The 26,336-nt window shown below is 37.8% G+C and overlaps 1 protein-coding gene across 5 annotated transcripts in view; it reads left to right on the forward strand.

Annotated features, from left to right (window-relative positions):
- The window catches only part of NRF1 (nuclear respiratory factor 1), a 136,077-nt gene that overhangs the window by 53,169 nt on the left and 56,572 nt on the right, over positions 1-26,336 (forward strand). For all 5 annotated transcript variants that reach the window (XM_082846011.1, XM_082846007.1, XM_082846010.1 and 2 more), the window contains exons 3-5: positions 2,150-2,264; positions 5,183-5,309; positions 19,702-19,842. In XM_082846011.1, the coding sequence (XP_082702137.1) occupies positions 2,150-2,264; positions 5,183-5,309; positions 19,702-19,842 (383 nt within the window). The remainder of the gene's footprint in view (positions 1-2,149; positions 2,265-5,182; positions 5,310-19,701; positions 19,843-26,336) is intronic.

Consider the following 26,336-nt stretch of genomic DNA (forward strand, 5'->3'; position numbering starts at 1 on the left):
AAACCCAATATGGGTTGATGAACGTGTAGAAAGATGGATAGTTACATATACTAAAATGTTAATGGTAGAATCTAGGTGGTAGATATATGAATGTTCACTGTAAAGGTCTTTCAACTTTGCTATATATGTTGAAGTTTTTTTAATATATTTTAAAGTTTTAATAATAAAGTGTTGGGCTCCCACAACTCAATAGCATAACAAATAACCTGATTTTAAAATGGACAAAGGACTTGAATAGACATCTCCCTAAAGACAATACAAATGGCCAAAAAGTAAGTGTATGAAAAGATGCTCAACATCACTAATCATCAGGGACATATAAATTAAAACCACAGTTGAGAGACCACCTCACCCCTGTTAGGATGGCTATTATCAGAAAACCAAAAAATAAGTATTGGCGAGGATGTGGAGAAATTGGAACCCTTGTATGCTGTTGGTGAGAATGTAAAATGGTTCAGCCCCTGTGGAAAACAGTATGAAAGTTCCTTAAAAAATTAAAAATAACAGCTACCATATGATGCAGCAATTCTACCTATGGATGTTTATTCAAAAGAATTGAAGTCAGGACCTCGTAGAGATATTTGCATTCCTGTATTCATTGCAGCATTATTCACAGTAGTCAAGATGTGGAAACAACCTAAATGTCCATTGACAGATAAATGGATAAAGGAAGTGTGGTATGTATATATGGAATATTATTCAGCCTTAAAGAAAGAGGAAATCTTACCATATATGACAACATGAATGAACCTTGAGGGCATTATGCTAAGTAAGATACACCAGGTCAGAAGGACAGCTACTGCATGGTTCCACTTATTTGAGGTATCATATTCAAACTCTTAGAAGCAGAGAGTAGAATGGTGGCTGCCAGGGGCTGGGGTGTGGAAATGGGGAGTTGCTGTTAACAGCATAAAGTTTCAGTGCTGCCAGATGAATACGTTTCTAGAGATCTACTATACAACATTGTGCCTATAGTTAACAGTACTGTACTGTACACTTAAAATTTTGTTAAGGCAGTTGATCTCATGTTAAGTGTTATTACCTCAATTTTTAAAAAATTAAATGTTGGAAAAAATGCATCAATAAGATTTTTTTCCTCTACCAGCTGTTTATGATGGAAAGGAAGGTAAGAGGCATTAATTTATTCTTTAATTACTTTGGGGCTCTTTAGAGGAGTTTATTTAAGTCAGACTGAGTATACTACTAAACAACATGTAGAGAGGATCATCTAGATTAAAATAGGGAGGCCTATTTTAATTGAGCCACTTATAGAACATATATGCTAGGATAACGTGAGCACTTAAACCTAATTTTCATTTAAGCCTTTTACAGGGTTCACAAATAGGGATGAAGGTGGATTGTCGGGTTTTTTGTTTTGTTTAAAAAAAGGAATGCCCTTGATATGTTGAGATTGCCTGAATCGGAGACTGTAATAATTCCTTGAGGCCTACCCTTTCTTTCAGTTATTAGTTTCAGGGCAAACCAGACCAAATTTTATTAACATTTTTTCCTTAGAGTGGGACAGTTTTCATCTCTTTCCTGCCAGGATGCTTTCATCAACATGACCTTGTGGTCAACAGCTCCATTTAGGGCATAATTCTCAGATACAGAAAAAAAAATTTCCGATTAAGATGGTATCCTTCTAGATATTTCTCTTATATGTGGTGTGGTGGTATTGGAGTTCCAGGTATGAGTGATTTTCTCTGACTTCCTTAACTTGGCAGTTTCTTGGAGTAATGGATAGAGGGACATGGGGATGGAAACAAAATTTGAAATCTGCGACTTTTTTGTTTTGGCAAACTGTTCCTCTCAATGCTGCAATTTCATCTAGCACCTTGGAGAATATTGCCTTAACAGTATGGGTATGCTGACAAAACAAAACAAAAAAACACATTATATAAAATTCAAGCTGGTGTGTGGCGGGGAAGTATAAGTCATTTACTTTTTAAAAAGATTTGTTGTAAGTTTTAATGGTAAACTAAAAAATGATCCATGTTGAACAGTGGTGAAGTATATTGATATCAGGAGTATCTATATTTATTGATAACATATGAGGAAATAAGTGCTACTTTTTTGTACCTCTGATTGTTTTCTGCCTTGTATAGCTAACAGGCTCTGCCTAATCTCAGCGCATCCCTTCTTATTTCAGGTCCTGTGGGAATGGCTGCTGCTGCTGCTGTGGCAACAGGAAAGAAACGGAAACGGCCTCATGTGTTTGAGTCTAATCCGTCTATCCGGAAGAGACAGCAAACACGTTTGCTTAGGTGAGGGCTTCCTTTCTCATATTGTTGCTGTTCCTCAAATACTTTATGGAGTGGATGACAGAGTTAGACTATACCTTATTAGGTTCATCAAGGGACATCAAGTTAAATTCTTTGATGACAGAATTAGACTTTAAAGTACTCTTGCAAGATAAATAAATGAAACTAGAAGTATGATTAACAGATGAGTAGTATCACATTAATTCATTCAGAGAAAACTTATATGCCTGCTATGTGCCAGGCATTGTTCTAGGCCTTGGGAATACAACAGTTAACAAAATAAATTCCCTTAACGAGCTTATATTCTAGTGGAGGGAAAAAGAAAATAAACAGGTATGTAATACGTCAGATGATGAAAGTGCTATGGGAAACAACAAAGCAGAGTAAGGAAAATAGAAAGGTTTAGGGGATTAGGGGGGATATAGTAGTTTCTCTTTTTCTATAGGAATGGTCTTCTTTCATAAGCCAGCCTTTGAACAGAGACCTGAAGTAAGTATAAGGGCAACCATGTTGATGTCTAGGGGAAAAACTTTTTGGGCAGAGGAAATAGTAAGAGCAAAGGTTCTGAAGTGGGAAGGAATGTGTTAGACATGTTTGAGGAACAACTAGGGAAAGAATGAGAGGAGGTGTGGTCAGAGTAGTAGTGGAGAGCCACACCATGGCATCTTCTGGTCCAATATAAGGGCTTTGACTCTTACTCGGAGTGACATAGGAAGTCAATGAAGACTTTTGGTCAAAGCAATGATATGATCTGGCTTGTGTTTTAAAAGTATCACTCAGGCTACTGTGTTGAGAATAGTCTTTGGGGGTACAAGAATGGAAGCAGGGAGACCAATTAGGAGGTTATTGTAGTAATCCAGGCCAGAAATGACAGTGTCTTAAAACCAATGTGGCAGTAGCAAAGGCAGCAAGAGGTGGTCAGGTTCTGGATGTATTTCAAAAGTAACCCCAATATGATTCCTTGATGGATTGGATGTGCTGTGTGAGAGAAAAAAAGGAGTGAAGGGTGACCTCAGGGTTTCTGGTCTGATTCCTGGAAGGATTGAGATGACACTTACTGGAAGAGGATCAAGTATGAGAGTGAGGGTAGGGCAGAATCGGGAATTTGGTTTGGATACATTAAGTCTGTGATACCTCTTAACCATTAAGTGGAGATACAGAATAAGCAGTTGGGTATATGAGTCTATAATTCAAAGGAGAGACCTTAGCTGAAGATACAAGCACATTGGTAGTATTTGAAACTATGAGTCTGGAAGAGATCACCTAGGGAATGAGTGTGGACCGAAGCACTTTACCCCTTAGGGGTTAGAGAAATGAGAGGAATTATCAAAGGAGTCTAAGAAACAACCAGTGAGTCAGGAGGAAAACCAAGAGAGTGGTATTCTGGAAACCAAGTGCAAAAAGTGTTTCAAGAAGGGGGGCATGTGATCAGCACTGTCAAATGCTGCTGACAGGTTGAGTAAGATGCAAATTGACCATTAGATTTAGCAACATGGAGGTCATGATTGAACTTGACAAGAGTGTTTTCAAAGGAGCAGTAAGGATGAAAGAACTGGAGTGTCTTCAAGACAGAATGGGAAGAGAGGAATTGGAGACAGTGAATATATTTTCGATCTTCATTCCTTCAAGGAATGCCACCAAATTTCTTGTTTGGTATGTGGTCCTTTGCTCAGTTTTATTTCTTCTGAAGAGTTTGTAGGTTGCAAAGAAAGATTATTACACAGATGTGGTGCATGGAGGACTTAATATTTTGACAGGTTGCATAACATGTATTCATATATGATAAGAAATTTAGTCTATAAAATGTTCCAGAAGTTTCTTCTTGTAGTGTTTTAAATACTATATCCAAATACTTAAGATGTTTACTGGAATGTTGAATTCAGAGTGCCAGTCCATGTAAATGATATGTGACAAAAGCTGGAAAATATAGTCTGTATTAAGAACATAAGTAAGAAACTGAAGGGAAAATCCAGAAAGTACTTAACAGTAGCTTTCAGCAAAGAAGTTATATACCACTAGATGGGCCAAAAAATTTCCTTTCCTTTAATGATAAATTCCATTTCCTTTAATGATAGTACAGGCAGGAGGAATTAGAATGTATTATTTATAGAAATATTTTTTCTATAATGGGCATAGACACAATAGTACATGCTTTTGGAGAAAGATGGAAAACTTTCTTGTGATATGTTGGCTTTGCTTCATTTGAATTGGCATGACTCACCAGTCCCTTGAAAGGGTAGACCAAGTTCCCAGAAGAATTACAGGATGTAGAACTTTAATCTCCCATGATTTCAGAGGGAAAGGACAGTGTTTCTCTTTCATCCAATGTTGATATATTTGAAAAAGCTCTTTTACTCCATCCTCATTTGTAAAATACTTCGGGACTAAGAATTATTGTTTATATCACAATGAAAATCTGCAAATGGCAACATTTTTGAAGTAGTATTTTTGGATAAAATTATGTCAGTAAGACATAAACAATGATTATATCGGTCAAAGAAATTAGAAGCAGGTGATTTAAGGCCCCTTCATTAAACATGGAGTTGATATAATAAAGTCTATAAGAGGATATCTCAGCATTAATCTTTGCAGCAGTAAGAGAAAACCCCTTTGGTATTGATGAGATCAGGAAGTATGATACTCGCTGTGTTCAGCATTGTGTCATGGCTGTGTCCTGAGGTAAACCTGAGGTAGACCCTTATATCTATCAGTGAGCTAATCGTGGGTCTTCAGGACAAAGGTATGCGCATATTTCTACTGAACAGGATATTAAACCTCACACGCTTCCTTTTCACAATTCAGGTAAAAGAAACATATCTAATCAGAATAAATTGTCCCAAGTCAAAGTAAATCTTGTGTCTGTATCGCTGTAATTTCTATCTTCTTTAACTGTTTTTGTTTCTTTTCATTCTCTGATTCAGGAAACTTCGAGCCACATTAGATGAATATACTACTCGAGTAGGACAGCAAGCTATTGTCCTTTGTATCTCACCCTCCAAACCCAACCCTGTCTTTAAAGTGTTCGGTGCAGCACCTTTGGAGAATGTGGTAAGAAAACTTGAGTTGTGTTCTCAGATACCGTTTGTTTTCTGTGGGTTGTTGTTCATATTTTTTTGATCCTTAGTCTAGCACAATAGTTATTCTATCTTCCCTTCATCCAGAGGTTGGAGTTGGGCCTGGTTTTCAAACTCCTTTATGCAGATCAATATAAAAAGATCATTTCTGTTTCTACTTTCCATAACAAGGTATTTTACCTCATCAGATGCAATGGAAAAAATGACGTTGTGTTCTTTAAGAAACCAATGCAAGATTTTGTAAGAATATTACTGATTATGTCAGAAACAAATGGTGTTTACTCAAGATGTGAACTTCATGAGGCAAACCTGGGAGCATTTTATTGATCACTGATATCTGAGTTGCATATTTTATTTTACTTTTTTAACTTAAAAAAATAATTAATTTTTTGGCTGCGTTGGGTCTTCGTTGCTGCACTCGAGCTTTCTCTAGTTGCAGCGGGCGGGAGCTACTCTTGTTGTGGTGCGCGGGCTTCTCATTGCGGTGGCTTCTCTTGTTGCGGAGCACGGGCTCTAGGTGCATGGGCTTCAGGAGTTGTGGTACCGCGGGCTCAGTAGTTGTGGCTTGCAGGCTCTAGAGCACAGGCTCAGTAGTTGTGGTGCACGGGCTTAGTTGCTCCGCGGCATGTGGGATCTCCCCAGACCAGGGATTGAACCCATGTCCCCTGCATTGGCAGGCGGATTCTTTTTTTTTTTTTTGCGGTACGCGGGCCTCTCACTGTTGTGGCCTCTCCCGTTGAGGAGCACAGGCTCCGGACACGCAGGCTCAGCGGCCATGGCTTACGGGCCCAGCTGCTCCGCGGCATGTGGGATCTTCCTGGGATCTTCCTGGACTGGGGCACGAACCCGTTTCCCCTGCATCCACAGGCGGACTCTCAACCACTGCGCCACCAGGGAAGCCCTGGCAGGCAGATTCTTAACCACTGCAACACCAGGGAAGTCTGAGTTGCATATTTTAAATCTCTTGTATTTCTTCAAAGAATTGATTTAACACTGCTTCAATTTTGAAATATAGTTGAATATTTTGATTATATATTTATCCATAGCTAACTTTATAAAAATAGTATTTTACCCTTGTATACTTATACTATGTGAACTACTCATTTCTGGCTGAAATAACTTTGAATCATTTGTAGAATGATGATCTGTCCAGATTTAAATTGCATTTTATTTTTACTAGGATAAGATTTATTAGCTTACAATAACATTTATTAGATCTCCCACATTGAACAGACATTTCAAGAGTTCAGAATTAGTAATCAGTTGAGATTTTAGTGTATTTTTTTTCACACACACAGATGTTGTGGTTCTTTCTTAACATTTTTGAGTTTTGTTTTGAGTTTTCCTTTAAATTCCCGAGGCCCCAGAATAGGATGCATATTAGGACCTTTTCTTACAGGAATATGGTGATGGCTTCTAGTGCAAAATGGTACCTAACAGGCAGCCCTCATGTAGTTGACAAACATGAAATCTGGGCATGTCTTCTTCAGTATTAAAATTTTTAGATAGTATTACTAATAATAATGTGATCTATGAAAAAGCCTCATCTGGAAGACTCAGAAAAATACCTCTGAAAATTACTCACTGAAAAATTCAAAAGAAAGTGTTAGAAAACTGTTGGAGTCCTCCATAGAATACAAAAAGTTACAGACTCTATGAAACAGGAAAAAATGGTCATATGATAGCCTAAACTGAGAAAATGCAGGAGATATTTTTCTGTTGACTGACACTTGATAAATATAGGCTAAAGAATAAATGCCAGTAGAATTAGAGACAAAATATGTCTTCCAGACCACTAAAGAGGAAAGAAAGTCTATACACAAAAGATAGAAAATAAGGGGAGGAATTTAAAAAAAAAACAAAACACAAAGTATAGAACAAAGGAATATAAGTGAGACCAATTGATTCTGTTATAAACCATAAATATAAATACTATATTTATATTGTTGTTAAAAATAAAGATTTGCTTTTAGATTGGAACAACAACAACCCAAATCAGAACCCAATTCTATTTAATTTATGTGACATACTTACAGTGACTCACAAATGTTCAAAGTAGATGCAAACTATACCATCAAGAAAGTGAAAATACAATCCACAGAATGGGAAAAAATATTTGCCAATTATGTACCTGATACAGAATTTCTATCCAGAATATATAAAGAACTATTATAACTCAACAATGAAAAGACAATTAACCTGGAATTCCCTGGTGATTCAGTGGTTAGGACTCCATGCTTCCACTGCAGGGGGCATGGGTTCGATTCCTGGTCATGGAACTAAGATCCCACAAGCCGTGCAGTGCGGCCAAAACAAAAACAAAAAACAATTAACCCAATTTAAAATGGCAAAGAATCTGAATAGATATTTCTCCAAAGAAAATATAGAAATGGCCAGGAAGCACATGAGCACTTTATAAATAATCATTAGGGAAATGAAAATCAAAACTACGATGAAATACTTCACACCTACTAGGATGACTGTAATAAAAAAGATGGACAATAATAAGTGTTGGGATGTCGAGAAATTGGAAGCCCCATACATTGCTGTTGGGAATGTAAAATGATGCAGCTGCTTTGGAAAACTTCGGCAATTTCTCAAAATGTTAAAAGCAAAGTTACATATGACCCAGCGCCCCAAGAGAACTGAAAACAAAACTTATACACACAGTGTTCATTGCAGCAAAACTTACATACAAAAATATATAACAGTGTTCATAGCAGCATTATTCATAATAGCCACAAAGTGGAAATAACCCAAATGTCCATCAGCTGATGAATGGATTAAAAAAAGTTGTATTATCTATACAGTGTAATATTACTCAGCAATAAAAAGGAATGAAGTACTGATAAATATTACGGCATGGATGATCCTTGAAAACATTGTGCTAAGTGAAATAATCCATTCACAAAAGGCCACATGTTGTATGATTTCATTTATGTGCAGTGTCCAGAATAGTCAAAGCTATAGAGACAGAAAGTAGGTTAGTGGTTGCCAGGTTGGAGAAGGGGGATGAAGGAATGGAGAGTGACAGCTAGTGGTATGGAGTTTCTTTTAGGGGGAATAGATTATGATAATGCTTATTACATGACCCTACGGATATTTAAAAGAGTGAATTGTACACTTTAAACAGGTGAATTGTATGGTGTGTGTGGTAGGCTGATTAATGAACGGCCACCAAAGATATACAGATCCAAATCCCTGGAACCTTTGAGTGTTACTATATGGCAAAAAGGACTTTGCAGGTGTGGTTAAGTTAAAGATTTTTGAGATGGGGACATTACCCTGGATTGTTCAGGTAGGCCCTAAATCTAATCAGAGTGTCTTTATATAAGAGGGAGACAAAAGGAGATTGATGTAGAAGTAGGAGATGTGTTGGCAGAAGCAAGAGGGTGGGTGCAGGGAAGGGGTCAAGAGTGAAGGAATATGTGGTAGACGGCAGCTAGGCAAGATGAGAAAATGGATTCTCCCTTAGAGCCTCCAGAACAACCAGCCCTGCCAACAGCTTGAGCCTGTGAAACTAAGAGAACGAATTTCTCTTGTTTTAAGCCAACAAGTTTGTGATACTTTGTGGCAACCATAGGAAACTAATATGTATGGTATATGAATTATATTTCAGTAAAGGTGTTAAAATTTTAAAAGCAAAATAGCAGGCAAAGGTATGTCAGACAAATCCCTACAAAAATAAATCATGGATCATAGCATTAATATCAGACAAAGCCAGATTCTCAAGACAGATGAGTATTAACTGAGAACCATAGGTCTTCTAGTGTTGATAAGCAGTTTATGTCTCAAGTAACGTTAAAGCAGAGAATGTAGATCAAAAAGTTAGAAATGGGAGAAAAAAATAAAAAGAAACTACAGTGGTAGGAGCCTTTGCTATCTTTGTCAGATCAAGGAAGAAAAATATAAATAAGAACATAGAGATCTGAATATTAGAATTAATAAGGTTAATATAAAGGATAGATATATTAACATTGATATCTTACAAATATATTTTTGAATATACCATATTTGAAAAATTACATGAATGGGTTATAAGAATTGACCATATGTTATTATTAGGCCCCAAAGAAAATCTTAATAAATTGTAAAATGCAGAAAATTACACAGGCCATGTTTCTGACCAAAGTATAGAAAATTTAGAACTTAATATAAAAAAGATTGATAGGAATTTTCAGCCACATGGAAATTTGAAAAAACAACTTAATTTGCAGACTACTTAAAAAGCAATGTTTAGGGCTTCCCTGGTGGCGCAGTGGTTGAGAGTCCGCCTGCCGATGCAGGGGACACGGGTTCGTGCCCCGGTCTGGGAAGATCCCACATGCCGCGGAGCGGCTGGGCCTGTGAGCCATGGCCGCTGAGCCTGCGCGTCCGGAGCCTGTGCTCCGCAACAGGGGAGGCCACAACAGTGAGAGGCCCGCGGACCGCAAAAAAAAAAAAAAGCAATTTTTAAAAAACTTTAAAAATTATGATCTACACTGATGCTCAAAGGAATGTTTATTGCCTTGATTTTTTTTTTTATACACAAGAAAGAAGGAAAAGAGACTACATCTAAAGCCAGAAGCTGGAAAGGGAACAAGAAAATAAGTCTAAGAAATAGAGTAAGTAAACATGAGGAAGAAATTAATGATTTTGTAAACAGAAGTAGAATTGTTACATTCAAGAAATGGTACTATGAAAAATCCAATGAAATAGAAAAACTTCTAGCATGCTAATTGAGAAAAAGGATGAAGAAAAATATACAGTCTTAGAAGTGAGATAAGAGTTATAATTGCAGATAAGAATAAATTGAACATTGTAAGGAAATGATATGCATTAATTTTGTTCTTTTAAATTAAAAATCCTAACTAAGTGGATAATTCAATAAGAAAATAAAATAACGAAAATATATCTAAACCTCAGTAGGATAATAAACATGTACAAAACTGAAAAAGTAATTAAACCATATCCTTCAAAGGGACACTACGCTCCTGATTATTTGGGGTGACTTCTGTTAAACCTTCAAAGTACAGAATATTCTTTAATCTTATATATATACCAGTACACAGGGTGGTATTAAAGAATCAGAGCTCATGTTTACCAAATCAATTATGCAGTGTATTCCACATAATCTCATATTAACAACAGTAAAAGAAATGATTTGGATTTTGTAATAATGTCTAACATTTATTGAATGCTGTGTTCTAGGTTATGTTATAAGCACTTTGCATGTATTATCTCATTAAATATTATTAAAATTTTGGTATTTGCATTTTGTCCTCCTACCTGAAGCCATCATTAATATTCCTTCTTGCTCTTCTTTCTGGAGGCTGCTGGGAACTCTGGAAAATTAAAATTCAGTAGGGCCATTCATCTTTGGAATATGGATTTCAGATTCAAGATTGTCAGTTATTTTACAAATTTGTCAAAGGGGGATTGAAAACTTTACTGGGCCATTTTTTTTTTTAACTTTTGTCTATTTATTTATTTGGCTGCGTTGTGTCTTCGTTGCTGTGTGCAGACTTTCTCTAGTTGCGGTGAGCAGGGGCTACTCTTCGCTGTGGTGCGCAGGCTTCTCATTGCAGTGGCTCCTCTTGTTGCAGAGCACGGGCTCTAGGGTGTGCGGGCTTCAGTAGTTGTGACATCCAGGCTTAGTTGCTCCGCGGCATGTGGGATCTTCCCAGACCAGGAATTGAACCTGTGTCCCCTGCATTGGCAGGCAGATTCTTAACCACTGTGCCACCCGGGAAGTCTCTACTGGGTCTTTTAATAGGTGGTGTTGAGGTTTCTCTTATATTTTCCAGGGTTTCATTTATTTCTCCATACTGTGTTCTGCCCATATTACCTCCTTGCCCACAGTTGGGATGTATGGCAAGCCACTGTAAACAAAAACAAAAACAACAAACTGGAAAAAAAAATTTTCAAAATAACAACTACAATTTACTGAGTGTTTACAATGTGCCTGTTTCTGCTAAGCACTTTATGATTTTTACTTAATCATTACAGCAACCCTATGATGTATATATATATCTCTGTTATTATCTGTGCTTTACAGATGTAGAAATTGAAGGTTTAAGAGCTTAAGTATTTTGTCCAGGGTCACACAGTAAGGAGTGAACTAATGATTAACATTCTTAGTATATAAAGAGCTCTCAAAAATCAATAAAAATAGGAACAGATTAATGAATAAAAAAGATCCAAAGATATGTTTGAATATGGGTCAGATATTAGAAGATGATATTAAGGAAGTACGTTATTTTTGCAGGTTGTGATAATTGTATTGTAGTTGTGTATGAGAATGCCCTTATTTTTCCAAGATGCATGTTGAAATATTAAGAAGTATTGGGACTTCCCTGATGGTCCAGTGGTTAAAGAACTCCGAGCTCCCAATGCACGGGGCCCGGGTTCAATCCCTGGTCAGGGAACTAGATCCCGCATGCCTCAACTAAGATCTGGCGCAAATAGATAGATAGATAAATATATATATATTTTTTTAAAGTGTTGCGAAGTCTATACTTTAAGTGGTTAGCCCAAAAAATGTGTGTGTGTATAGATGGCAGATAAAGTAATTATGCCAAAATGTACAACTATTGAATCTAAGTGGTGGATGTACAGACATTTATTTTACTGTTCTTTCCACCTTTCTGTATATTTAAATTTTTTCATTTAAAAATTGTATTTTTTAAAATACCCAAAGACAAAAGAACATAAATAAAAGGAGAAACTACAAATGTTTAACAACCACAGAAATTTTCTAAGAAATGGGAATTAAAACAAAAAGTCATTTTACATGGCTTATGTTGGCAAACAGGAAAAAGATATATAACTTGCAGTGTTGGCATATCAGATAGGCAATGTAAATTGGTGTAATTTTCTGGAGGGCATTTTGGCAACTGGGATAAAAAGTGCCCCCAGTGTACACTTTTTAATCCAGCTTCCTTTTGAAATTTTCTCCTAAGAAAATAATTGATTAAATGAGCAAAGATATCAGTCACTGTACTATTTATAGTATTTTTTTTAAAATTGAGAATAACCTAAAAGTTCAAAGATAAGGGGTTGGTCAGATAAATCGCTGGCTCATCCATAGATAGGACTGCTACACTGCCATTAAGCATGATGACATAGGTCTTTCTAATACTTTCAGATGCTGATGATGAATTATTAAGTGAAGAAAACAGGTTAATAGAACCATACAGAATTTGATCCTACTTTAAAAGTAAATCTGCATTTTCTACATGTTTATGAAATTGCTGAGTGCAGAGGATTGTTGTAACTAACATTTGTATAGTATAGCAGATTTATATTCTCAGTAGTCCTGACAGGAACCCTGAGATGTAGGTATTTATTTTGCAGATGAGAATACTAGCTCAGAAAGGTTAAGTGATTTGCCCAAGATTCCCCAGTTTCTGAATAGTAGAGCCAGGGCCCAACATCTCCCATAGGTTTGTCTAGGATATTGAATATAGAGTTTCAAATTTAATCTCATTTTCTTAGTCTTTCCCCCACTCCTCTAAAGGGGGACAAATATACCTTCCAGTTCTTCCCAGTTCTGTGAAAGGTCAGTATGGTTGCTATAAGCAAGCCACCCACTATAGCTACTGCTAGCTTCTTTCTGGGGAGGGAAAGAGGCAGTATAACGGTCATTATTCTGGTGCCACTGAACAGCAAAGGTCACTTTCCCTTTCACTCCTCCTGGTCAGACCTGCAGAACCAAGAGAAGAGGCCAGAGAACCTTGGGGGTGAGTAAGTGATGAGGTGAAAGAGAGTAGGAAGTAAGAGAGAGAAACTTCATCTGTATGTGCGTATGTTTGTATGTAGTTTTTAAGGGAGAAAGTCATTTCCATGTATATTGAAGATGCAAATAACACAAAACAGACATTATCAAAAATACTTTCAAAAGATTGACTGAAAGAGAATAGGAAAGAGAAAAATCTCCTCCTGGATATTTTAATAGCATCTCAAGTTCAGCAAAACTAGTCTTCTCCTCCCCAACCAAAGAAATTAATGTCTGTTTCCAATATCTGTCCTCCTCATCCAGTTACTCAAGGCAGAAACCTAGAGCCATTTTGGCACCTCCCTCTCCTCTTCTCCACCCCACACCCCATCTATTACTTTGTTCTCCATTCATTTCCTAAATATCTCTGAAATTGGCCCAGTTTCTCTGTTTCCATTGCCACGACCCTAGCTACCAATCTTGGTGTCCATCCAGTTCCCTTTTCGGTGGCAGGAGCCCTCTGCTTGACTCCCACCTGTCTCTAGCCTCATCTTGCCCCATTCCCCAGCTTCTTCTCTACTCCAACCACAGTCTTTGTTCACTCCCTTGCTTCATCCCTCCACAAAGCTGTTGTGTATGCTCTTCCCTCTGATTTGCCCTCTCTTACCTCCTTCTTCATCTTATTAAACTTTGACTCATATTTAAGAACTCATCTCGGTTGACACTTCCTCTGTGAAGTCTTTCTGACCTCCCTGTGCAGATTAAAGCCCCGTGTTCTATCCAAGACTCTCACAGCGCCTCTGAGCACTTATTATAGATGCTTTATTATTTACCGATTTGTGTGATTATTTGATTAATGTCTGTCCCCAGCTAGATTGTGAGCTCTTAAGGTGGCAGGGACTGGATCTACTTTATTCTCCATTGTGCTCCCAGTGCAAGCACTGTGCCTGCCATGAACAGTTGCTCAATGATATTTGTTGAATGAATGAAGCATCCTAAATGTTTGGCAGCACTCAGAAATTCAGAATGCAGATTTGGTTTCTAAATTCTGATCCTGCATTGGATCAAAATTGAGATCTTGAGAAGTAAAGATCTATTAAGTTAGATTGTGTCATCTTTTATAGTACTTGTCCCAGTTTGTAATTACACATTTATTTTTGTGATTATTTTTGTGTTTGTCTTCTCCACTAGATTGGAATATATACAACAGTGGGGCACTGTGACTGATAACTTTGCTTACCATTTTGTCCCCAGCCCTTTCCTTAGCACAGTGCCTAGCATACAAATGAATAATAAATATTTTTTAGATGGAGAAGCTACTGGTTCAGAGATTACATATGCCATGTCTATATATGTAACATGGGGGTAGTGAAATAACTTAAAATTAGGCAAACTCTCAGGGGCCTTTGACTATGATGGAGAATGAGAGTTCCTTAACCTAGAAACTTAAGATTTCTCTAAGCTTCTTGGGATCTACTACCTTCAGATCTAATGTCCTCTGCAGTTTAAAACTTTTGTCTTTTTAAGCCTGTGCTCTTTAAAACAAAGCAGGTTAAAAGACCTCCCGAATAATTCCATTGAATGTTTTGGTCTTTTTGAGTATCATTCTTAGTGAATGAAGGTGTGGCTCCCATAGTAAAACATAGAGTTATCAACATTTAGACAGGCTAGTTCAATCCTGCCCATGGGTTGATGTTAACTAGAGTGGGCATATGTAGCTAAAAACTTCCCTTTTGTGGAAACTCTGTTTAGGCTTTGATTTCTTGATTGGTTTCCCACATTGATTTTTCCTATATGTGGCTCAGTGTCCTCATGTGTGAAATAAGGATAATACCAACTTCACTGGGGAGCAGTAGAAATTAATTAAAGTTTATTATCATTCCCCTATATGTAATATTTACAGAGAACTGGCATGAAAGGCATTGGTAAATGGTAGATTTTAAAGTTGCTGTGCCCTAAGGACATTGTCTTGGTGGCTTACTGCCTTATCACATACTTTTATGAGCTTTGTAGAATAGGCCTAGAAAAATTTTATTGAGGGACAGAGAGAATTTCCATCTTTTTTCAGAAGAACCATGGGAGTTTCTGAAGGTGGAGCTCTTTCCTCAGAGTCAATAATCCATAGCATTTAGATGGGGTTACTCTGGGTATGACTAACCAGTTCTCAGGTACAGATATTAGTAACAGTCACAGAAGCAAGAGGTAGCTCTGGGGTTATCACCAGCTTCTTTGAAGTCATCCTTCTGCCTTTGTTTAATTCCACCTTTCCAATACTCTCATGATTTCTTGTTTTAAGTCATTCACTTATTTAGATAGGTTTTTAAAAAATGGCTTCAAGTTACATGAAATGTGGAAGCATATTTTAAAAGTAGTAAAGGAAAAGCCCTATTGTTTGTTTATTAACTTATTAAACAAATAACTAACACTGTTAGATACAAAGTACGAGATAAGGATTCCATCCATCTAAGTCCTTTGAGGTTTCAAGGTTCAAAAGTAGGGATCCTGGGGGCAAGGGGAAAACTTGAGATCTGGACTGAGGCAGGAGAGGGAAGAGGCTGACATTGGGACTGAAGAGAGAACAGAATGAAGCCAACAGATTTCTTGGGCCACAGCATGTGGCCTGGCTCTGTGCCAGGCATGCTTCAGGATCACAGGTCTGAAGGCAGCTTTGCACTTGAGCATCTCTTTGTTATATACCTCAGATGACAATGTATTTTTAATCTCAGAGGGGCTCATAGGTAAAAAATATTAAAAATCTATTTTGAGACCTTCCTGAAGATTCCTCTTTTATCCAGAAAAGCTTTGAGTATGCAAAATAATTATATCTTGTCTGGGACTGTTTTTGCAACCTCACTAAAGGCCCATTGACCTTACGGTTGTAGCAGCCAATTCCTAAATCCTCAACAAGCGCGTTCTGTGCCCAGAACTCTAATGGCTCCTGTAAACACCCTAAACGCTCTCATCTCTGTTAATTATGAGGATGTTTGTTAATGTATTATCTGTACATGTCTGAATATGTGAAATGTTTCATAATATATATTTTAAAAATAAACAAAAGGCCTGGTTCCTGTGCTCAGCGATTTCATAACACTAGTTGTGTACAGTGTAGCCTGGAAATAACTTGTAAGTGACACATGATTATTTGAATCTGTAGAAGTTTAAAGGAGTAAGATAATTATGGCAAGAACACTTGGGAAGTTTTCTCAGAGAAAGTGGAAGTTGAGTTGGGCCTTGAAAGGTGGATAATATTTGGATAAGAAGCAGAATTAGTTGAGTTGGGCCTTGAAAGATGGATAATATTTGGATAAGAAGCAGAATTAAAGACCCAGAGACAAAAGAACTTGCTAGATGCAGAAGTTAGTGAGGAGGATGGCCAGCTAAAGAGGGAGGATGGTGAGCAAAGCTGCCCAGTAGGACTCTGGGTTATGCGCTGGGAACTCAGGAGGGTGCTATTCACATAGTTCTCAGAGCTGGGCATGCACAGCTGTATGTGGTGGCCCTGGTGGAGAGTATTGGGAAAGTAGGGAATGATCAGAACAGTTGAAATGCAAGACTGAGAAGTTTGGACTTCATCCTGTAAGAAGTGGGGAACTGTAGGAGTATTTTTGAGAAAAAAGATAAATGTTAGTGAAGTGGCTGAACATATAGGCTTTGAAGCTACGTAAAAATTAGTTTGATTTTCTGCTATATTCCTATGTACTAGCTATATAATTTGGGGAAGTTACTTAAGCCTGAATTTTCTTATCTGCAAAATGGGTATAATGGTAGTTTCTTTATAGAATTATGTGAGAATTAATTGAATAATGTATGCAGTGCATGACACATAGCAAGTGTTCAGTAAATGGTATTTGATTATAATTTATCAGTGTTTCAGAAATTTTAAATGGCAGCAGTATAGAGGATGAATTGGGGGAGGAGAGATTGGTAGGCAGACCAGCTGATTTTGTTTTTAAGTGGTTTTTAACTTTAATTGTGAAACAAGTTAGTTGACAGCAACATATTGGTGTGAAGTGACAAAGGCTTTAGCTGTGGTTTTTGGAATAGAAGGTGGAAGTTGGAAAACAAACAAACCTGTACTTCATCATATCTCTGATACCATCAATTATAAGATGCACCATTATTTATGTAGCACCAAAAAAAGAAAAAATGACAAACTCTGACACAATGCTTATTATCACTTAGAATTTTTATTTTATACTTATTGAAAGAGTTCTTTCAGGCTTACTTAGATACAGATGTTAATCATACTGCTTTTGTAAATACATAAAAAGGAAAATGTAAGTGAAATAAATTTCCTATTTCTAAATTTTTTTTTAGCTACTCCTGAAACTTTTTCACACTCACAGTCCAATTCTTCTGGATTACTTCCTGTTTCAGAGTCATCATTGTATGTGTGGTTTCATGTAATATTGTCCTCTGTGCCATCAAGAGCATGGGTGGTGCTTCATTTCTTTAAAAAGAGCTCTACTGTTGTCTCTGAGACTTTTTCCACGCTGCGACAAGTTTGATGCTGGTGCTTTTTGGTCTTACCAGAAGGATCACTGGGGAAGTTATCAGACAACAGCCAAGACTCACATTCCTTTCTGAAATGGTGCTAAATGGTTTGTTGATTTTAAAGGCCAGGGATTACAGTCATGCCTCCAGGGATAACAGCCATGTTCACATATGTGCAGTCAGTGACTGCTATGCCCCATAACACCTGGTCTACAGCAATTTTAACATGTATTCCAATTTCAGAGGAATGATAAATGTGATGGTGGTGGGGTTCATCTCAGGATTGATAGATCAGGTAGAATTGAAGCCCTAGCTTTTTAATTCTGGGAAAGTTAGTTAACTTTACTAAGCAGACTTAGAAATATTATGTTCACACCTGAATTTGTAAATTACTCTGAGGGATGCTTTACCAGCTTCTTTTTTTTTTTTAATCAAGATTTTTTTAAGGAATTATATAGCACGGGTAAGTTTAGCAAAATGCCTGGATCTGAATTCCTAGAATTCTGCTGACCCATACAAATGGCTGAAATTGTTTCAAACTAGCTAATAATGTAATAATAGTAATAATCTAATGATTTTTTGTTTTTGAATGCCAGGTGTTTCTGCACAATGAAATTTACCCTTATATTATTTTCATTCACTCCTACTATGGGAATACATACTAATATAATGATTTAACCTGATACATTAAAGTTCAAAGACCATAAACTAGGCTTACTCAATTTTTCTGTGAGTTGGTAGTGTAAAAACTCTACTTAGGATATAGAAACCTAGAAATCAGAAAATATGTATCCTTAAAGATGCCATGACAACACAGCTGTTTAGTTACAATAAATATATCAGCAGTAATTTTTGAAACTTTCTCTTTTATTGGAAACCAGGATAAAACTGAATCTCTAGAGATAATAATGATTCTACATGTTTGCACTATTTTTCTTTCATCACTTTTATTGTTGATCTATTTGGAAAACTCTGTAAAAGTTGTACATCGTAGCCAACAATAATTTTTACTTTTCCATATGCTTGAGGTTGAGTATGGGAATCTTCCTCTTTTAATCTTCATAGTGAGATATTTATAAGGAAGTGTGTGGTGATTGGAGTTCAGTCCACTTAGCAGAAAACCCAGGACTCAGACATTGTCATAACTTCTGGGTAAACCTCATTTTCTCTTACCCTTTTTTTTTTCTAAGATAATGGCCTGAGCCCTGAAAGCAAGTTAATTTTCTATCCCATCTTGTCACATTTCTATAATTCCATGGCTTCTTTGTTATCCCCAAAGGTATCCTCATCCCCCTTGTGTATTCTTGTAAGTGAATGAACCCATTATTGGTGGTGGTAGGATCCAGTGTCTGTCTGCCATTTCTGCTCATGATAGAAGAATGTGTACATGTACAATGTGCTGCTGTTAAGTTCTGTTTTTTGAGAGACCTTTCACTGGCAGTGGAAGGAATGGAGTCAGTAACAGTATCTACTTTCAGACCTGGGCTTGTCAGAGTTACAGATGCATCGTGGGTTTGAAGTTCACCTCTGTCACCAGGGAGTACCAGAAGGGAGGAGGACTTGACCTGTGGTGCTCTCTCTGGCCCTGGGCCTTACTGATAGTGACACCTATGACACCCAGCTAGTTTTTTTCTCTGATGCCTTTCAGTGCAGCCTCTTGTACACTTGAATCTCCTATTTGTTTGGTAGTCTAGCTTTGTAGGAAAGTAACGGCATAGGAAATTTTCAAATAAGTTTCTTAGAGTTTCAGAGACATAAGTCCTCAGTGATCTTGAAAATGATTTTGGTAATTAACTGCCACAGCTAGGTTTTATCAAATGGCCTGGGAAATACAGAATAATGAATGCCATTCCTGTTAGATCTGGAACAGGTATTGGGGCCAGCATTTACGGAGAAAAGGTGATTTTAACTGAGGAGCGGTATTTCTGTAAAAGATTTTTCCTCTGGCTTCTTTCTACAATTGTTACCTGTAATTTCATCATCTTTTCATTTAATTCTGTACAATGTGATGTCTTTGGGGCCAGCGGGTATTTTTATCTGCTAGCTGTGGACATGTTTGTTCTTAGGGCTCTGCAATGGCTGAGGGAGGCCCACCCCACCCACTCTCTGGTTGCTTGGCACCAGCCCTCCCTGGTTGTTGGGCATCTTGTTTACTTCTGCCCTTAATTCCCTGCAGGTCCGTAAGTACAAGAGCATGATCCTGGAAGACCTGGAGTCTGCCCTGGCAGAGCACGCCCCTGCGCCACAGGAGGTTAACTCAGAGCTGCCGCCTCTCACCATCGATGGAATTCCAGTCTCTGTGGACAAAATGACTCAGGTAAGGGGCAGGGAGTGAGGTGGCACAGGTGTGGGCGGGCCTCAGATCACTTTTTTTAGTTTTGTCCTCAGTGATATACCACCAGAGTGAGACACAGGCTGGAGTTTGATGGTGAAACAGTAGCAGCCTTGGAAAAGAAAATGTAGTGCCAGGAGAATGCTCCAGCCGAGGGCGTGGATATGGTCTTCTACTTCTGTTGGCAGTTTTTTCCTTTCACTTGGGCCCTTGGGTTAGATAAAGAAACTTTTAGCTGGAGTTGGTTTGGACAGGAGACTGTCAGGACTTTGATGAATCACAATCAGGGGGACAAGTAAACTTTCAGTCTCTTTTGGGCTGAGCTGCTCCTCTTTCCATATAACTTCTGAATACCACCACACTAGTGCCAAGGAAGGCTCGCTGCTCCAGGGAATAAGAATGGAAAACTCAGAAGGACACCCTCCTGAGTCATTGCTTTCCTCCTCTCCCTTTGAGAGGGGAAGTCAAAATGTACTCAGCCTGATAAATCAACATACCTCAGGGATTTTGCTGAGACTGTCCCTTATAAGTTTTTTAGCTTTAAAAGTGATAGCTTGATCGAGATCAAATGCCTTTTTTATAACATCTTTCTACCTTATTTCTTTATTACTGCTTCTAGCTTTAAATTCAGTTGTGAGTTTTCTTTCCTTATCTTGTTCAGACTTCCAGCAGCATTTAACATAGTTGATTACTCCTTCCTTCTAAAAATACTTTCTTCTCTTGGTTTCTGTACCCCACCCTCTCCTGAATACCCTCCTGCCTCACCGGGCGCTCCCTCTCAGCTCTGTGCTGGCTCCTCTTCCTCTTCTCACCTGATCAATATTGGCAAGTCCCAGGGCTCTATCTGTTTTTCTCCAAGTAATCTCATCCTGTCCTGTGAGCTTTATATCCCATCCGTATATCTGTACCCCGGCTTATACCACTGTTAGATCTCCAGTACCTAACATGCCTGAAACAGAACCTTTGACTGCCCCCACTCTCCACTCCAAATGTGTTCCTCCCCTGGTATTCCTCATATCAGCTGATGGCACCACGGTCCATCGGGTTGCTCAAGTCCCAGCATAGGAGTCATCCTTGGTTTTGCCCTCACTCCCCCACAAACCTCATCTAATTCATTAGCAAGTCATGTCATTTCATGTCTGAAATGTATTCTGAATCTGACCATTCTTCTCAGTTCCCATCACCACCCTTGCCCAAGCCTTTTGCATCTCATGCATGGACTGTTTACAGTGATCAGTTCTATTGATCTCCTTTCTACTGCAGTCCACGCTCTACAGAGCCACCAGAGATTTTTTAAAAAACTTAAATCAGGTAATATCACCCTCTTGTTTAAGCCCTTTAATGGCTTTCCACTATTCCTAGAATCAAATTAGACTTTGCCATGGCCTCTGAGACCCTATATTAACCTGGCCTCTTCCAACCTCATTTCTCATTCTCCCCCTCAGTCACTGTGCTCTGGCCACACTCACCCTCTTTCTTCCTGTCAGACACTCCAAGCTCTTTCTTTTACTTTTTCTATTTCCTCTGCCTGAAACATTGTTTTCCCAACTCATTGCATGATTGACCTTATCTTATTCAAAGTCTAACTCAGATATCACCTCCTGAGACAAGCCTTTCTTGATTATCCCATCTAATGAAGCTTTCTCCTCACCACCAAGTTACAGCCTAATACATCCCCTATTTTATTGTCTTTGTAACACTTACCACTACCTGAAATTATCTTATTTGTTAACATTTATACTTCTGTGTGGTCTGTCTCTTCAGCTAGAATTGAGAGCAAGGGCTTAGTTCTGTTCTTCACTGCTGTCCAGTACAGCTGCCTGGCACCAGATAATATCTGTATTCTAAATGCAGTTGGCCCTCCATATCCGTGGGTTCTGCATCTGTGGATTCAACTAGCCTCGGATTAAAAATATTGGGGGGAAAATATTGCAGAAAGTTCCAAAAAGCAAAACTTGAATTTGCAGTGCTGCACCTATTTACATAGCTTGTACATTGTATTAGGTATTTTGGTAATATAGAGATGGTGTAAAGTGTATGGGAGGATGTGTGTAGGCTATGTGCAGATACCATGCCATTTTACATAAGGGACTTGAGCATCCTCGGATTTTGCTATCTGTGGTGGGGTCCTGGAACCAATCCCCCGCAGATACCTAGGGGTGGCTGTAGTACTCAGTCAATATCTGTTCAGTAAATGACCTAAGAGGCGGAGCAGAAATGAATCCAGGGCGTGGGTAGCTGGGTCACAAGTCTCCTGAGTGGGTGTTCACTCACTGCAGACATTGATGCTGCAGCTCAGGAGATGGCGCTTTATTTTTACCTAAGTCTGAACTAACAACTTGGTTTGAAGTAATGCAGTATTTTAGAAATATAATGCTGAATTGTAATCTTTTGATTGTTGGATTCACAGATCTTTCTGTGGACACTTGAAGTATCTGGATAATGGTTCCGAAGGAAAGCGTTATCCAAACTTTTTTCCTGTCATTTCATACCTGCTGTTATTCTATCCCTAGGACCATTCTGACTGGTTAAAGAAAACATAAAGTGAATCTTATCTGATTAATGTACAGAATCTACTCCGTATCTCAGATAGAAAGTACATCTAAAGCTAACTAAGCTTCTGATTAAGAAGCTTACTTAATCAGAAGTAAGGAGTCATCATTAAGGAGAAGGAGTACACTATGTTTAGGTAAACTCCTCTCCTGCGATGGGCATGTTTTGCTTCTTTGTCACATTTGGTGTGTTAGGTTGAAATAATCTGAGGTTTTTATTATATTAAATCATGGCTACTGATAATTAGGAAAATTTGGGGATGGTCACAGAAGTCAGAGCAAACAGTTTAATTTCACATTGGAGGTAAAACATTTAAAACTATTGTTTTCCATTTTTATGAAATATGCGCTCAGTAGAGCTTGGTGCAGTGGTACATCCAAGGGAAGCTGATACTAAGTCATGAGTCGGTCTCAGAGGTACTTTGTTGGATGCATCTTGTTGGATGCATCTTCTTTATTGTTGTACATTCCCTCCTTACCCGTCTCACCACAGATGACGAGTAAAAAATAACGCATAACAAATAAAACAAACATGGTGAGGAGGAGTGAGCAAGGTGATGAAGAACCCAGCTTCCAGCTGAACAGGAATTTCTGAGGAGTCGGATCCTGCGGTTCCTCCCCCCACAACCCTTTTTTTTTTTTTAATTGTGTTTTATTTTGTTTTCCTTAAATATTTGCTTTCTTCTTAATGTTAGCAAAACACCTTTTTTTTTTTTTAACTTACTGATCCTAAAGCCTTTCACTATTAATGGTAGTAAAAGCAGGGTTCTATTTCAAACCAAACCTAGATAGGCAAGGTTATGGGAGTATAAAGCATCATCAATAGAATATACATTGGTACAATTTTTCCAGAGGGCAGGTTGGCAAAATTTTAAATGTGCATGTCATGCCCTCCAAGTAAGCAAAGATGTATGCTCATGGCATTGTTTACAGTAGGAAAGTCTGAGAACAGTGTGATTGAATAAATTATAATAGTGATGTTTAGAATTTACATGGAAAGAAGAGCAGTTTAGCCCAAAAAAGAGACTATTAGTGACTGTGCAGTGAAATATTAGACACTAAAAATGATGATTTGCTCTCTATTGCAGTAGAATAATACTGTGGTATATTAAATTAAAAACTAGTTATAAAATAGCATTTCTTAGGTACTCTAATTTGAGGGGTTTAGGGTTTTATTTTTGTTTGTTTTCTTCTACTTGGGGCGGGGATGGCTAGATTCCCCCCCCCCCCCAGGGAATACAAGATTGAGTTAATTGATCTCATTTGTTTAAAACATGCACACAAAACTTGCCTGTATGTGTGTGAGTGTGTGTGAAACTTTAGATGGATATACACCAGTATATTAACAGTGATTATATATGTGTGGTGGCATTATGGGTGATTTTCAATGTTTTGTCTAATAAGCATGAATTTCTTTTATAACCATAGAAACCCCAAATTGAATTTTTTAAAGTGTAAGTTTGTTGATGTTTCTGCTTTGTTTTGTCCAATGATTTTTTAATGTTCCAGTGAAGATGTCAACTCTTTTCTCTCTCTCTCTCTCTCTCTCTCTCTTATTTTTCTCTTCTGTAGCTACTGTGTATTGGAAGGCACAACACTAAGTTCTTTACGGGAGTATCTCATTTAAACCTTGCTCTCCAGTGTGAGAGAGAGAGAGAGAGAGAGAGAGAGAGAGAGTGTGTGTGTGTGTGTGTGTGTGTGTAATTTCTATTATAGTCAAGGAAGAAGAGCTCAGATATGGTCTGTAGCCATAAAGGACAACGTAAGTTTAAGTGGACACCAATTCTAGAGTTGAAACCATATGGATAATTCATGACTTCCTTGAAGTGATAAAATTCCAGAATTATAAAAGTGCACTGGAATAGAGATGGACTTTGGGTTAACCAGACAGCTCTATTAATCATCTTATCTGCACTGAATGCTATGGAGATAACTGTGTTTATATTGATGACCCTAATTTACAAGTATAATTCCATATACAATCCTAAGATGAGTTGTGAATCATCCAAAGAGAATAAATTATATTCAATATTGTTCTAAAGTTATGTGTCCCATTATTTTAATTCTTTACAAATTAGGAAGTTAGCTGGAAGATCTAGTCTTTAAATCCCCGTTCTACTACATAGTAGCCTTGGTTCTCAGTTTCATCTTATGAAAGTGAGAATAATACCTGCCCTCCTACCTTATGGAGTTGGAGGAAGAAAAAATGAGATGTTATATTGGAAAGTACTTTGAAAGCTAAGGAATTACACAAAGGTATTATTACTAATTATTAATACTAGTTATATACGTTACCTATATTAACTTTTGAATAATCTGAACATACCATTTCTCACCCATTTTTCACTTAGAGCAAGTTAATGAACCTAGTTTTTTTTTTTTTTTTTTGGTCAGCAGTGAAGTGGCCAATACAGGTCATAATGTATTAAAAAACTGAGGCATAAAGAGAGGAAGCAAGCTAGTGACAAACAAATAGAACTTAGGGTGGAGTCCATATTGGCAGTGCTTTCTTCTGCCTCTCTCTCTCCTCCTGCCCCCATTACTGTCTCTCCCTTTTTTTTTCAATGAAACTATACTGCCATCATCGCTCAGACTGAGTATCTCTGGTAATCTACACTGGACAGTTAACTGTTGTAAAAGAATTTCTTGACTTGCTCCAGCAACTATCAAAATTGTCTTCTGCAACAGGTTGAAGTTACATATAACATAGTATCTTAAATTCTGTGTGAGCTGAATGTCCTGATTCTTTCAGGAAGCGGCTCTGTAGTTGTGGTTTTTGTTGTGTTTTGCTTGTTGGTTTTGATAAAAGTGTAATTCTCTACGAGTAAATAAAATGTTTACCTGAAAAGCTTCTGTTTTTACTATTATAAATATATCTTGATTCCGAGAAAGTCTTTTTTGGTGTATGTGGTAAAAAACACATAGCTCTGCAGTATTTTTAGTGAAAAAATGAAAACTTGAATTTCTAGGCACCTTTAAGAATAGTGGCTAGTGGCTAGAACTTATCTCATTTCTGTCTGCCTCTTTTGTGTAAGAATTGAAGGAGGTTGAGAAAAGGCTTAGGAGAAGAAATCATTAATATGGTATAGATTCTGCAATCTCATTTACAATGAAATAATGAAGTCATCTTTTTCAGAGATTTTGAAAGTCAGGTCAGCAAAATTTTCTTGGATACTTCAGACCAGAGACCAGAGGATGGGCTAAATTGTGCTTCTCAAACTTCAGTATGCATAGGAATCACCTGAGAGTCTTGTTTGTTTAAATGCAGATTGTGAATCAGTAGGACTGGAGTGGGACCTGAGATTCTGCCTTCTAACTTCTAGGTGATGCCAATGCTGCTGACTCACAGACTACACTTTTTTGTGTTTTTTTTAACCTCTCTATTGGAGTATAATTGCTTTACAATGGTGTGTTAGTTTCTGCTTTATAACAAAGTGAATCAGCTGTACATATACATATATCCCCATATCTCCTCCCTCTTGCATCTCCCTCCCACCCTCCCTATCCCACCCCTCTAGGTGGTTACAGAGCACCGAGCTGATCTCCCTGTGCCATGCGGCTGCTTCCCACTAGCTAGCTATTTTACATTTGGTAGTGTATATAAGTCCATGCCACTCTCTCACTTCGTCCCAGTTTACCCTCCCCCTTCCCCCTCCCCGTGTCCTCAAGTCCATTCTCTACGACAGACTACATTTTGAGTTAAAGGACTTGTATTGTTTCTTATAGAGTCTTTAAGCAATAATTATGATTTTGCTAGTGGAAAATCAGTTATGTTCTTTACCACATTTGAGTCCTGTGGGAGTCTCTTGTTCTTGGGAGGTTGTTAATCTTTTTGGACTTTGTGTTAGAAGAGATCCAGGCAAAGAATATAATTATAGAAAAAATATCTCTGGAAAGACCAGTCCAGTATTACTGGTTAAAATCCAC

Source organism: Leucopleurus acutus, assembly GCF_964270905.1.
Source record: "Leucopleurus acutus genome assembly, chromosome: 9".
Lineage (NCBI taxonomy): Eukaryota > Metazoa > Chordata > Mammalia > Artiodactyla > Delphinidae > Leucopleurus > Leucopleurus acutus.